The sequence below is a fragment of the Lithobates pipiens genome, unplaced genomic scaffold, assembly GCF_037356315.1.
Source record: "Lithobates pipiens isolate NorthernLeopardFrog02 unplaced genomic scaffold, aLitPip1_a1.2 Scaffold_8, whole genome shotgun sequence".
Lineage (NCBI taxonomy): Eukaryota > Metazoa > Chordata > Amphibia > Anura > Ranidae > Lithobates > Lithobates pipiens.
In genome coordinates, this window is record NW_027507903.1 from 592236087 (window position 1) to 592249859 (window position 13773).

At 43.1% G+C, this 13773-nt stretch overlaps 1 protein-coding gene across 3 annotated transcripts in view; it reads right to left on the bottom strand.

Annotated features, from left to right (window-relative positions):
• LOC143961241 (complement C3-like) overlaps positions 1-13773 on the bottom strand; it is a 649911-nt gene that overhangs the window by 117488 nt on the left and 518650 nt on the right. For all 3 annotated transcript variants that reach the window (XM_077470478.1, XM_077470476.1, XM_077470477.1), the window contains one exon: positions 4130-4286. In XM_077470478.1, the coding sequence (XP_077326604.1) occupies positions 4130-4286 (157 nt within the window). The remainder of the gene's footprint in view (positions 1-4129; positions 4287-13773) is intronic.

A 13773-nucleotide genomic window follows, 5' to 3' on the forward strand; every position in this document is an offset into this window, starting at 1 on the left:
AATGATTTTTATCTATATTGCCAGGATTCGACAATACATTACAGCCGCTAAACATGGGAAAGATGTGCTACTTTACAGGAATACTAAGGACACCCCCAGGCATGATATTTAAAGGAATATTTAATTGTCATTGCCCCTTTCACACTTGTGCAAAGTCGTGCAATTTTGCTGCAATTTTGACAAAACAGTCATACGACTGTGGATCCGATTTTGCCCTGCAACTTTAAATTCAACTTCAATGACCAAGGATCCGACTTTGATCCCCGAGATAACAGGCACTGTTTGTTTGGTATGAATCATTAGGGGAACTCCATGGCAATTTTTTTTTTTTAATTGACATGGGTTCCCCCTCCAAGAACATTCCAGGCCCTTCGGTCTGGTATGGATTTTATAGAAGCAGACAGAACGGCTGGCCGCCACGTCGGAGGAGATTTGTTGTTTTCATGCTCAGTGGGAGCGGCGGAGGAGAAAGACCGAAAGACGGACCGGGGAAGAGGAAGCCGGATAAAGATGGAGAAGACCAGAGGAAGAAGCGGAGGAAGATGGAGGACAAATCGGGGGAAGAAGCTGGAGGAAGATGTAGAAGACCGGAGGAAGAATCGGTGGAAGATGGAGGAAGAAGCGGGGAAAGAAGAAGACATTTTAAATAAAGGAATTGTCAAAAACCGGCTATTGTCTTTTGCCACATGTCACTGCTTTTTTTTTTGTGAATGTGTAGGGGTGAAATATACCCCATACCCATTCACATAGGGGGCAGGATCTGGGGGCCCCCTTGTTAAAGGGGGCTACCATATTCCGATTAGCCCCTCACCCGCAGACCCCCACAACCACCGAGCAAGGGTTGTGGGGATGAGGCCCTTCTCCCCATCAACATGGGGTCAAGGTGCTTTGGGGGACTCCAAAGCACCCTCCCCATATTGAAGGCATGTGGCCTGGTATGGTTCAGGAGGTGGGGCACTCTCTCACCCCCCTCTTTTCCTGAGGCCTGCCAGGTTGCATGCTTGGATAAGGGTCTGGTGTGGATTTTGGGGGGCCCCCATGCCATTTTCTTTTATTTTGGCATGGTGTTCCCCTTAATATCCATACCGGATTCAAAGGATCTGGTATGGACTGGTGGGTGGAATCTATGCCATTTTTTTATTTGATTTTTGCACTATATTGCAGGGAACCGCCCATTCATTACAGCCTCAAGCAATTTTAAATTACAATTTTTTCCTTTAGAAATGTAATTTTGCTGTGATACAGTAATAAACACGGGAAAGGTGCGCTACTTTACAGGCATACTATACACCCCAGGCACGATATTCAAAATAATTTTAAATTTTTATTGTTTCCCTTTAAGCATTATTAAAATCATTGTTCCTGAAAAAATGGCCATTTTAAAAACATTTTTTCCAATTGATACATTTTCCCTTGGGCAGGACCCAGGTCCCTATACACTTTTTATGGCAAAGAACTTGCATATAAGCCTTCAGTGAGAACTTTGGATTTTGCAGGTTCGAGGCCCATTAACTTCTACTATTCCCGCATATCTGATGCAATAGCGCTGCTTTCCATTTTGCATTAGCGCCCAGTTTCTGAGAGGTTTAAGTCTTAATTGGCCTTATTCAGGCGCTATTTTTTGGGATTACAGGATCATTTTTTGCCACTATAGAAAATGACCCCAATAGTTTCCAATAACTCAGTTAAAGCTGAAATTTTTTTTAAAAGTCAGCAGCTAAAAATACTGCAGCTGTTGACTTTTAATATTAGGACACTTACCTGTCCAGGGCGCCTGTGATGTCCTCACCCAAAGCCGATCTGTCCCTTGGCTTCCGGGTGGAGGTGCTGGCATCTTCAGTAAGGGAATCAGGAATAGAAGCCTTGCAGCTTCACAGCCTGGTTCCCTGCTGTGCATGCACAAGTCACGCTGCGCATCCTCCCTGGTCCCTACTCTCTTCTGGGACCTGTGTGTCTCACAGAAGACAGCAGATGGAGATGGAGGAGGGGCCAAACATGGTGTAGATCGTCACAGAATCTGCGGCAATCTATCGCTGGAAGTGGGAGAAAATACTTGTATTAGACAGGTATCTGCTCCCCCCTCCCCCCTGAAAGGTGCCAAATGTAACACCGGAGGGAGGGAGGAATCCAAAAAGCAGAAGTTTCATTTTTGGGTGGAGCTCCGCTTTAACTCTGTGTTGGCTGGCACACACTTTTATATCAGTACAGTAAGAAAATTGCAATAATGATAGCAGTTGAGACTTAAAGTATAACTAAAGGCAAAAATTATCCTTGGAAAGAGCTGGGAGGCATTACAACACCCGTCGGATGTTTTCGCCCTCTCTATCTGTCCTGTTTACAGATATCACTGAAAGTGAAAGAGATTTTTCCTTACTTCCTGTTTTGTCTCTGTGACAGGAAGCAAATAAAAATCTCCCAGGTGGAACAAAGATGACAAAAAAAACTGTCAGGGCTTATAATGCTCCCTTATAGTATCCAAAATTTAAAAAAACACCTTCAGTTCTACTTTAAGAAAAAAACTTACCATGCATTAAATCACCCCATTAACAGTATTTGTTTATCTACTTAGTAATATAAGATCAGCAAATACAGAATCTTCAAAAAGTTCATGAACTTTAAGTTGATGTAAAAGCTACAAGCCCACCTGAGCAGACTATGGGAGACTGGCTGGATCTTTGCCAGAGGAGCACATCAAGGCCCCTTTCACACGGGCGGTCCCGTATTCTTGTGTGATATTTCTTGTAGATATTCACCCTTTTTAAACTGTGATATTGACTGGGTTTCTTATACTCCAAAAGAAAGCCATGTGGACTATCCCACCAAACAAGAGAGTTGGCAACAGCTGGTTGTAGGATTACTATTGTGTTTGATTTTGTTTCTGATTATGTATTTTGAGGTATGTTGAAACATTTAATTGTGTTAATACACACACTGATGAATAAAAGGTTGGAATTGATGTTTATATATTTCCTATTTTAGAGCTTGGCTGTAGTGTACCATCCTGAAGAAGTGACCCGTAAAAAAGGCACCTGCGTCAAAGTCACAGTGAGCCACTCATCGCCTGACTGCAGTGGGGTTGATGAGGAAAATACAGAGTGTATCACAATATAATTTGTTGTTTATGTCTGTGGTACAATCATATACTTTTATGTCACACTTATACATTTTAAACTTTGTAAAATTTAAATCTTTTTGGTATTGTCAGGGCTGACTTAGCCCTTCCTTCTCTGGGCTGGCTGCTCAGCTGTCGGTAAATTGCCAGCTCTCATCTCTCTCCACAGTTACCAGCTGTTCCTGATCTTGCTCTTCTGACCTGCCTACTTAAAGCTGTCCAGCTCACTTCATCTCTGCCTTCACCTTGGTCACATCACAAGAAACCATCTCCTGCATAAAGACTGGATTGCTGACATCCCTTCTGGCTCCTTATCCTGCTTGCTGTTGCTCTACTTGGATCCCAGACTTCTGGCCTGGCTGATTACCCGATCTGGTTATTGAACTCTGGACTGGCTGACTACTCGATCCGGTTACTGGACTCTGGCTATGGTTTGACTACGCTTACTCTATAAACCTTTTTATTTTTTTATTAATAAACAAGTGTGATTTAATTGTACTTCCGTCTCGGTCTGATTCATGGTTTCTGACAGATATTTTACCCAACTTTTTTTGTGAAGTAAATCGTATGTGTATCATAGGGGAAAATCTTGGTTGGTTGACCAAAAACTGTCGATGACAACTAGGTCACAGCTCTGAAGGTACCAATGGAGTACACCACATAACAAGATAGCTAAACACTGCCACCACATATATGCATATTGTTGCTTTAAGGGGGCTAAAAAGGGACACAGATTACGAAATTGGTAAGTAGGCAGTGGAGAAGTCTCATTGCATTTATATGTTCCAGGCTGAGTGCTTAGATCTCAAAACAGACTTTGCAGAAGTACAGAGTGGCTTCACATTTATTTGCAAACAAATATATGCTTGTAACCTAAAATGTTGATATGGCTTAAACAGGATTTTTGTATTGGCTCACTGCAAAGTGATGGGAATATTGGTATTGTTCCAGGCATTAGTTCAGAGCTCCAAGGATGCAAGAAGTGACAATGAGTCTTAGTTCCATGATTGTACATACCATTATATTTTCTTGGACCGGTGGAGCATGTTCTATGAAGAAACCACTAGAATCCTGCTTCGATACTATCCATTTAACAGACTCGCACAGTTTACTTTTGTCAATGTCGGTAAGGCTACTAGCCAAGGAAAAAACCCTGACAACATAAGCGGTGAGCCTGAGAAAAGAAATCCACCAGTGAGTACAGCATTGGTGAAGAAGAGGTAAAATAAGCTGGGCATGCAGCAATCATATAATACAACTTTAAAGGAAACTTGTGAGGATAGACATATGGATACTGCAACTGCTCACTCTTTTTTTAAACACACTCCCTGACTCATCTTGATGCTGGCTTTGCTGGCAAGGTCTGTTAACTGGAGCAAGTATGCAGAGCAAGACTTTTTTGTCATGAATTAACTATGATGGCCCAAGGCTCACAAGAACAGTAGCACTTCCTATATTTCTATCCTCACGAATTCACTTGTACTCAAAGCACACAGAGAAGATGAAGAAAAATGTCCCAGGAGCCACCAACCTCCCCCAGTCACATGGTTAGCAGATACAAACAGTCTCAGCTCACTCCATCAAGGCTACACCTCCAACGTGTTTCGCCCCACCCCCAGGACTTAATTATGGAGGCGGGCCTCTACTTCATGATTAAGCCCTGAGGTGGGGTGAAACATGTTAGGGCATGACCATGATGGGGTGAGCTGAGGCTGATTCTATCTACTAATCATGTGGCTGGCTGAGGTGGGTGGCTGCCGGGACTTTTCTCTTTATCTTTTCTGTGTGCTTTGAGTCAGAAAGGACTTGTCCCCAGCCTGCATCCTTAATAAACAGTGGCATCCACCTAACAGAACTTTGGTGCCCCTAAGCAAAATCCAGGGTCACAAGTTAATCTGTTTCACATTTTACACACTCCTCGTTTTCTCAGTTCTATGTACTTAAAGTGCATTCTTAAAGGCTGATTTAAAAAAAAAAAAACATTTTCCCAGTGAAAGTGTATACACATTCGTTCTGTATAAATGGAAAGGAGAAAAAAAATTCTTGGAAAATGTATATTCAATTGTTTAATTGTGTAGGAAAAAAACTAATCACAGACATCTCAAAACTATTTTCATTTAACATTCCAACCTTCTGTCTTTAAGAAACACTTAAAAAAGTAAAAAAAAAAAAAAAAAAGAAAAGAAAGAAAACTGTAGTCAATTGCAACTTTTTTTGCAGATAAAGCAGAGGAAAAAAAAAATGAAATCACTAAAATCTGAGAAAAGTAATATGCTTCCCTTTAACAACATTCCCATCTGATTTGTACTTGGTCCAGATTTTATACACAGCTGACTAGGAACAAACAAAATCTTTTGCAACATTTCTTGATGATTTACCTTCTTGTAGACATTTTATAATCCTCTACTTTTTTCAACTGACATCTCTCATGTTTCAGGATGGTGCAACAGCTTACCAAGGTGTGCAAGCACTCCTTTTTAACTGCAGACTAATTTGAGGCTGTAATCTGATGCAGATATATGTTTATATAACTGCAAAGTACATAGTAATTCTATAATATTTTTCTTAGAATTCAGTGATTCCCTTTTTTTAAGTGTTTCTTAAAGCCAGATGATTGGAATGTTAAATGAAACAGGCATGTCTATGAATGACATTTTTTTCTACAGCAGCGTTTTTCAACCAGGGTGCCCAGGCAGAAACATTGGAATAAAAATCAGAACCAGTGTGCAAAGGTGTATTGTGTGGGGTTTTAAAGGGTGCCTTCACTGGAAAAAGGTTGAGAAACACTGTTCTACACAATTAAACAATTGAATGAACTTTTTCCAAGAGTGGTGATTCCATGCTTTTTGCCAGGAGCTATTTATGGAGAGAATACCATATTTGGCCACTAGATGATGCCAAGTAAAGTTATATATGGGATTCCTATGATACTTAATTCCATCTAAGTGTCAAGTGCCGTATTTTCTAATTTGAATAAATTATTTACAATATAGCCTATTTACATTTGTTTTTTGCCCCATTCGCACAGAACAAATGTACCTGCATGTTCACTGGGCAATGGTATACAAATTATCCATAAACAACTCCATAGTCCTTTCAAATAGCATAGCCTCAAAGCTTGCATGGACAATAGCAATTCCTATAGTTCTGTCTTAACTGGTTAACTTGAAAAACTCAAGTTATACATCCCTCAGGGACCAGGGACAGACACAGGAGGCCGCCAGGCCAGGGAAATCAGAGACCTGAGCAAACAAAAGACTGAGGAGGGCCAAGTGCTACCAGAAGACTCAGGTACTAATTTGCCAAGAGACTGCCTGCTCCATCTACTTTGTGAAGCCTGCTTCATCTCTGATCTGAAAGGGTCTTTGTGGCTGGGGGTCTTTTTTGTTTTGGAGGGATGGGGGGGCGGCGGTGGGTGGTCTGTATGGGGACTAATAACTGACAGGTGTCTTTTTTTGATTACATTTGTTTACTTATTTTTGTTTTCTTTCAAATATTATTGTAAGTTTTTTAAGTGTTTATTTTTTTTTGGGGGGGGGAGGGGAGCTGCGATATGTGGCCTGTATGGGGACTAACGGCTGATGTGGGCCTTTTTTTGTTTTTTCTAGGGGTTTTTTGGGGGGGGGGGAGAGGAGGGGGGTTTGAAGAGGAGGGGGGTGGGAGCTGTGGTGTGGTGTTTGGAGGGGGTTTATTTTTTTGGGGGGGGGGGTGGCTAATGTCTGTGATATAGGAGCCACTTGTTTCTTGCTTACCATCAGGTCTCAGCAAGGCTCAATGGAAGCACAGGATTTCAAGGGCCAGTAGGGAACTTGTAGAGGAGAACTATTTCATTCCTGTATCAGCAAGGTCCTGCAAGCCACAGTCTGCCCAAATTAAGGTATGTAGTTGTAAACCTACAGTATATGGATCAGGACAGTCTTTATTGCAGGGGAAAAGGGGCAGCTTCCCCAGCAACAGTTATTGTTGTGGGGACCAAAGCAGCTGCCCCTCTCCTGTACTATGCCTGCTGTCTTTGACCCACTCTTGTAGTACGCCTGCAGTCTCTGACCCTCGCTTGTAGTACACCAGCAGTCTCTGATCCTCTCCTGTAGTACACCATCAGTCTCTGCCCCTCTCCTGTACTACGCCAGCAGTCTCTGACCCTGTCTTGTAATATGCCCTGCAGTCTCTGACCCACTCCTGTACTATGCCAGAAATCTCTGACCCTGTCTTGTAATATGCCCTGCAGTCTTTGGCCCTGCATTATACTATGCCCTGCAGTCCCTGACCCTGTCTTGTACTATGCCCTGTAGTCTCTGCACCTTTTCTTCACTATGCTAGCAGAGTCTGCCCCTATTTCTGTACTACGCTAGTAGTCTCTGCCCCTCTTCTGTACTAAACCCTGCAGTCTCTGACTCTTTTCTAATGACAAAGCCACGTGGAAGGGTGGCGATATGCATGGAGGCAGAGTCAGGCGGCTTGTGATTACCATTGGAGAGTAAGTGAGGAATTGCTGGATTATATTTACAGACATGCTTGTTTTTATTAATAAAATGTGAGTTTTATTCCTAAATTTGGGTTATGATCATCTATGTCACTAAGATACTACACTATTGGGGTTCTCTCCTTCCTATGTTTCTTTGAGCACATTGGGGAATTATCCTTGCTGGAGCTGGTATGCTAAATTAGGAGGATTAAAGAGGATGATCAGCGTTCAGTGTGTCAAGCACTATTCTCATAAAAGCTATGTTGGCCCATTTAGGGTCTGGTATTAAGGTGAGCGTTCATTTCACCTGGTGACGGAGCACCACTGCATACTTTGTTGGAACACTAAAGGGAGCAAAGATTTCCATTCTCTACCACGTTTTTTTTTTGGAAGAAAATCCTAAAGCACTTGATATTTTGGACTTTTGGGGGCTATATTTAAATATATGTATTTTTCATATTTTATTTTATATACAGTATCTCACAAAAATTTGTACACAAATGTATTATTATATCTTTTCATGTGACAACACTGAAGAAATCTCCCAATCTATGGATCGTGTAGGACCCACTAATCATGGGGTACTTTGTCACAGTAAGTGGGCTTAAGCACCATATAGCAATATGGTGTGACAAAATCCCCATATTTTTTGATAATGTTTTTTGAAAATGTCTAGGTGTTTTTAAAAAGCCTTGTTGGAGGTAAATGTTAGTTTTGCATGTGTGCGCTGTAATATTTTTGTTCTGTTGTATGGTCTTATGGCAGCACCATCTTTATGCATTTTTTTAGGGTGTGCCCCCCAAATATCTTGTTTGTCTATTGTATGGATTCTGGCCAAATCCTTTTGGGTGGAGCACCCCACTCCCTCAGTAAGTACCTCTCATTAGTGACCACCTGTGTCATGGTGGAGACCTCATGTTCTCCCATATAGAGTATAGCTCCCATGGTTCTGGTTTTGTTCTGTTGTATGGTCTTATGGCCGCGCCGTCTTTGTGCATTTTTTTTAGGGTGTGCCCCCCAAATATCTTGTTTAACACTGAAGAAATGACACTTTGCTACAATGTAAAGTAGTGAGTGTACAGCTTCTATAACAGTGTAAATTTTCTCTCTCCTCAAAATAACTCAACACACAGCCATTAATGTCTAAACCACTGGCAACAAAAGTGAGTACAACCCTAAGTGAAAATGTCCAAATTGGGCCCAAAGTGTCAATATTTTGTGTGGCCCCCATTATCTTCCAGTACTGCCTTAACCCTCTTGGGCATGGAGTTCACCAGAGCTTCACAGGTATCCATTGGAGTCCTCTTCCACTTCTCCATGAAGACATCACAGAGCTGGTGGATGTTAGAGACCTTGAGCTCCTCAACCCTCCGTTTGAGGATGCCCCACAGATGCTCAATAGGGTTTAGGTCTGGAGACATCCTTGGCCAGTCTATCATCTTTACCCTTAGCTTATTTATCAAGGTAGTGGTCATCTTCGAGGTGCGTTTGGGGTCATTATCATATTGGAATACTGCTCTGCTGCCCAGTCTCTGAAGGGAAGGGATCATGCTCTGCTTTAGTGTGTCACAGTACTTGTTGGTATTCATGGTTCCCTCAATGAACTATAGCTTCCCAGTGCAGGCAGCCCCAGATCATGAATCTCCCACCACCATGCTTGATTGTAGGCAAAACACACTTGTCTTTGTACTCCTCACCCGGTTGCCGCTATACACGCATGAAACCATCTGAACCAAAAAAGTTTATCTTGGTCCCATCAGACCACAGGACATGGTTCCAGTAATTCATGTCCTTAGTCTGCTTGTCTTCAGCAAACAGTTTTCAGACTTTCTTGTGCATCATCTTTAGAAGAGGCTTCCTCTGGGACAACAGCCATGCAGACCAATTTGATGCAGTGTGCGGCGCATGGTCTGAGCACTGACAGGCTGACCTCCCACCCCTTCAACCTCTGCAGCAATGCTGGCAGCAATCATATGTCTATTTCCCAAAGACAACTTCTGGATACCACGCTGAGCATGTGCACTCAACTTCTTTGGTCCACCATGGGGAGGCCTGTTCTGAGTGGAACCTGTCCTGTTAAACTACTGCAGCTCAGTTTCGGGGTCTTGGCAATCTTCTAATAGCCTAGGCCATCTTTGTGTAGAGCAGCAATTTTTTTCAGATGCTTAGACCCCATGCTTAGACCCCATACACACTATACAACTTTTGTTGTCTGATTTCCTTTAGAGCCGGTTCACACAGCGGGCGATGCGAGGCGACACGACTCGCCTCGCCTCGCTCTCGCAAGTCGCCCCCGTTCTGTACAATGGAACCGTTCTGAGAGGAGCGACTCGAGTCGCTCCGACTCAGAAAAAAGGTTCCTGTACTACTTTTGGGCGACCTCGGGGCGACTTGCATTGACTTCTATACAGAAGTCATTTGCAAGTCGCCGCCGAGGCCGCTGCAGGTCGCGGCGAGGCAAGTCGGAGTCGCCTCGCCTCGCATGCAGTGTGAACCGGCCCTTAGAGTTACCAAAACCAGTAGTGCAAGGGCCTGCCTGATTGCATACAAATTGAAACTCTTAAAGTTTGACCTCATATTATAAGGTTTTGGTAAATCTGAAGGAAAAAATTGACAGAAAATGGTATAGTATGTATCCAGCTTTAGAGAGTTCTTTGCCATGAGGTGCCATGTTGAACTTCCAGTGACCAGTATGAGAGAGTGAAAGCGATAACAGCGAATTTAACACACCTGCTCCCCATTCACACCTGAGACTTTGTAACACTAACGAGTCACATAACACCTGGAAGGGAAAATGGCTAATTGGGCCCAATTTGGACATTTTCACTTAGGGATGTACTCACTTTTGTTGCCAGCAGTTTAGACATTAATGGTTATGTGTTGAGTTATTTTGAGAGGACAGCAAATTTACACTGTTATACAAGCTGTACACTCACTACTTTACATTGTAGCAAAGTGCCATTTCTTCAGTGTTTTTACATGAAAAGATATGTAGCACTTACCCCCAAAGGAGCTGCTGGTTATTTTTGGGCTTACCATTACCTTTCCGCTTTTCCTTGTTGCACGCCTAGGGGATGTCCCGTGGTAGGTGACCCAGTAACTTGAGACTGACAATAGATCCAATTGAATGGATTTTATTTGCAAACTTTGAGATCAGAGGGTTGGGAAGGAGTTCAGGTGCTCTTAATTTCAAATTCTATATACGTTAAGGAACTTGCTTACTTTGACTGCATCCAGAGAATAGCCATTCGCAGCTGGATGAGCACTCAGGCTGGACAGTCCCTCTCTTACAAGGCCTAGCAGCCAACAAGGTGCCTTCTCAGGAACAAAGTCTTAATCACCAACATTGTTGCAGAACACATAGGAAACTAAGCTGTAGAACACGTGTAGGATACCTGGATCTTTCAGCCTACTTGGCGATATCCACAAGACCGGATTCTCTTGGTTACTTCGGCCCTTCCAGGCTCTTGTTAAGAAAACCCCCTATATGTGGTGTTCTTCTAAAGAGTCCTCCCCTGCAATGCTCGAAGTTCAATGGGTCTCTCCCGAACCGGAGACGGCACCCATCCACCTCAGAATCCTCCTCTAGTTTCCATGCCTTGGGCAGTCATACTGGACCAGAACCCCCGAACCACGTGATGTCCGTATCTTAAATACCCCCTTCCAGAGGGCACAGCGAGAGGGCCATTCCCACTGACCTGGCTCCGAAAGACAGTAACTTAAGCGCCTTACCAGACCATAGTTCCACGCCTGCCACCAGAGACAGTGCCCCCCTGTGGCCAGGCTGACCATCTCACAGTCCAGTCAGACTGACACAGAAGTCAAATTTAGACAAATAGACCCAAACCAAACTATAGTTTGGGTAAAGTTTTAACTTTGAAAAACATAGCGCGTGCTCTTCAGGAGCCCGGCGCTACACATATAATAAAATATTTACAAAAATGTGAGGGGTGTACGATATTCTAAAAAATATATATATATATTTTCCTCTTTTCTAATCATAATATTTATTGATTAATTCTTGTTGTTTGAATTAAAAAAGGTTTCACATCAATTTTATATATATATATATATATACATATATATATATATATATATATATATATATATATATATATATATATATATATTGACATGATATGCATATTGTCCCTCATTGATGATTAATTCATGTTGGGCAGCGCAATCACCTTTATATTACAGACCTAAATTTTTTGGGGGAATGTTGCCAGCTATAGTGTGTGTATATATATATATATATATATATATATATATATATATTCGTTCTGTGCAAATACAGCACTATGAACATGCTACATGTTCAACCCTAAGATCGGGTAGAACATGTTCCCAAAGGTTAACTTATCTTTTATGTAAAAAATGAGAAGTATTTTGTAATATCTTTTCAATAAGTGCAAAAAATAAAACTATTAAATCTAGTGAATAGGGATGAGCCGAACACCCCCCTGTTCGGTTCGCACCAGAACCTGCGAACAGACCTAAACTTCGTGTGAACTTTAGAACCCTATTAAAGTCTATGGGACTCGAACGTTCACAATCTAAAGTGCTCATTTTAAAGGGTAATATGCAGGTTACGGTCCTAAAAAGTGTTTGGGGACCCGGGTCCTGCCCCAGGGGACATGGATCAATGCAAAAAAAAGTTTTAAAAACGGCCGTTTTTTCAGGAGCAGTGATTTTAATAATGATTAAAGTGAAACAATAAAAGTGTAATATTCCTTTAAATTTCGTAGCTGGGGGGTATCTATAGTATGCCTGTGAAGGGGCGCATGTTTCTGGTGCTTAGAACTGTCCCTGCACAAAGTGTCATTTGTGCAGGAAAAAAAGTCTTTTAAAATCACTTGCGGCTATTGTCGGGTCCCGTAATACAGAGAACACTCAATGAGTGTTCTCTGCATTAGCCGACAATTCATTCATTCATTGATAAAAAAAAAAAAAAGCGTGGGGGTTCCCCTAAATTCAATTACTAGGCCCTTCAGGTCTGACATGGATATTAAGGGGAACCTCGTGTCAAATTAAAAAAAAAAATTGACGTGGGGGTCCCCCTAAAAATCCATATCAGACCCTTTATCCGAGCACGCAACCTGGCAGGCCGCAGGAAAAAAGGGGGGGACGAGAGAGCGGCCCCCCCTCCCTCCTGAACCGTACCAGGCCACATACCCTCAACATTGGGAGGATGCTTTGGGGGTCTGTGACCCCTCAAAGCACCTTGTCCCCATGTTGATGAGGACAAGGGCCTCATCCTTACAACCCTGGCCGTTGGTTGTGAGGGTCTGCGGGCGGGGGGCTTATCAGAATCTGGAAGCCCCCTTTAACAAGGGGACCCCCAGATCCCAGCCCCCCTATTTGAAATGGTAAGGGGGTACAAAAGTACCCCTACCATTTCACAAAGAAAGTGTCAAAATGGTTAAATAAGACAAACACACTTTTGAAAAATTCCTTTATTAAAAATAAAAAAAATAAAAAAAAGATTCCAGCGGTGCTAATCCACTCTTGCTATCCAGCGACGGGTCTCCGGGGTCCAGCGATGGATGATCAAATCCAGCGACGGGGGATCTCTCAGTCCAGCGCTGTCCATACATCCTTCTTCTGTCTCCACTCCGGAGACACTGCAGAGAGCACAGCGCTGACGTTTCTTATATTAGGAGGGCGGGGCCACCCGTCACCTGACCCCGCCCCTCTGACGCTGGAGAGGGAAGCCAGGGGTTCCCCAGTGACGTGTGGGTGACCCCGCCCCCTCTGATGTAACGCAGGTTTCCGTTACATCAGAGGGGCGGGGTCACCCACACATCACTGGGGAACCCCTGGCTTCCCTCTCCAGCGTCAGAGGGGCGGGGTCAGGTGATGGGTGGCCCCGCCCTCCTAATATAAGAAACGTCAGCGCTGGGATCTCTGCAGTGTCTCCGGAGTGGAGACAGAAGAAGGATGTATGGACAGCGCTGGACTGAGAGATCCCCCGTCGCTGGATATGATCATCCATCGCTGGACCCCGGAGACCCGTCGCTGGATAGCAAGAGTGGATTAGCACCGCTGGAATCTTTTTTTTATTTTTTTATTTTTAATAAAGGAATTTTTCAAAAGTGTGTTTGTCTTATTTAACCATTTGGACACTTTCTTTGTGAAATGGTAGGGGTACTTTTGTACCCCCTTACCTTTTCAAACAGGGGGGGGGGGCGGG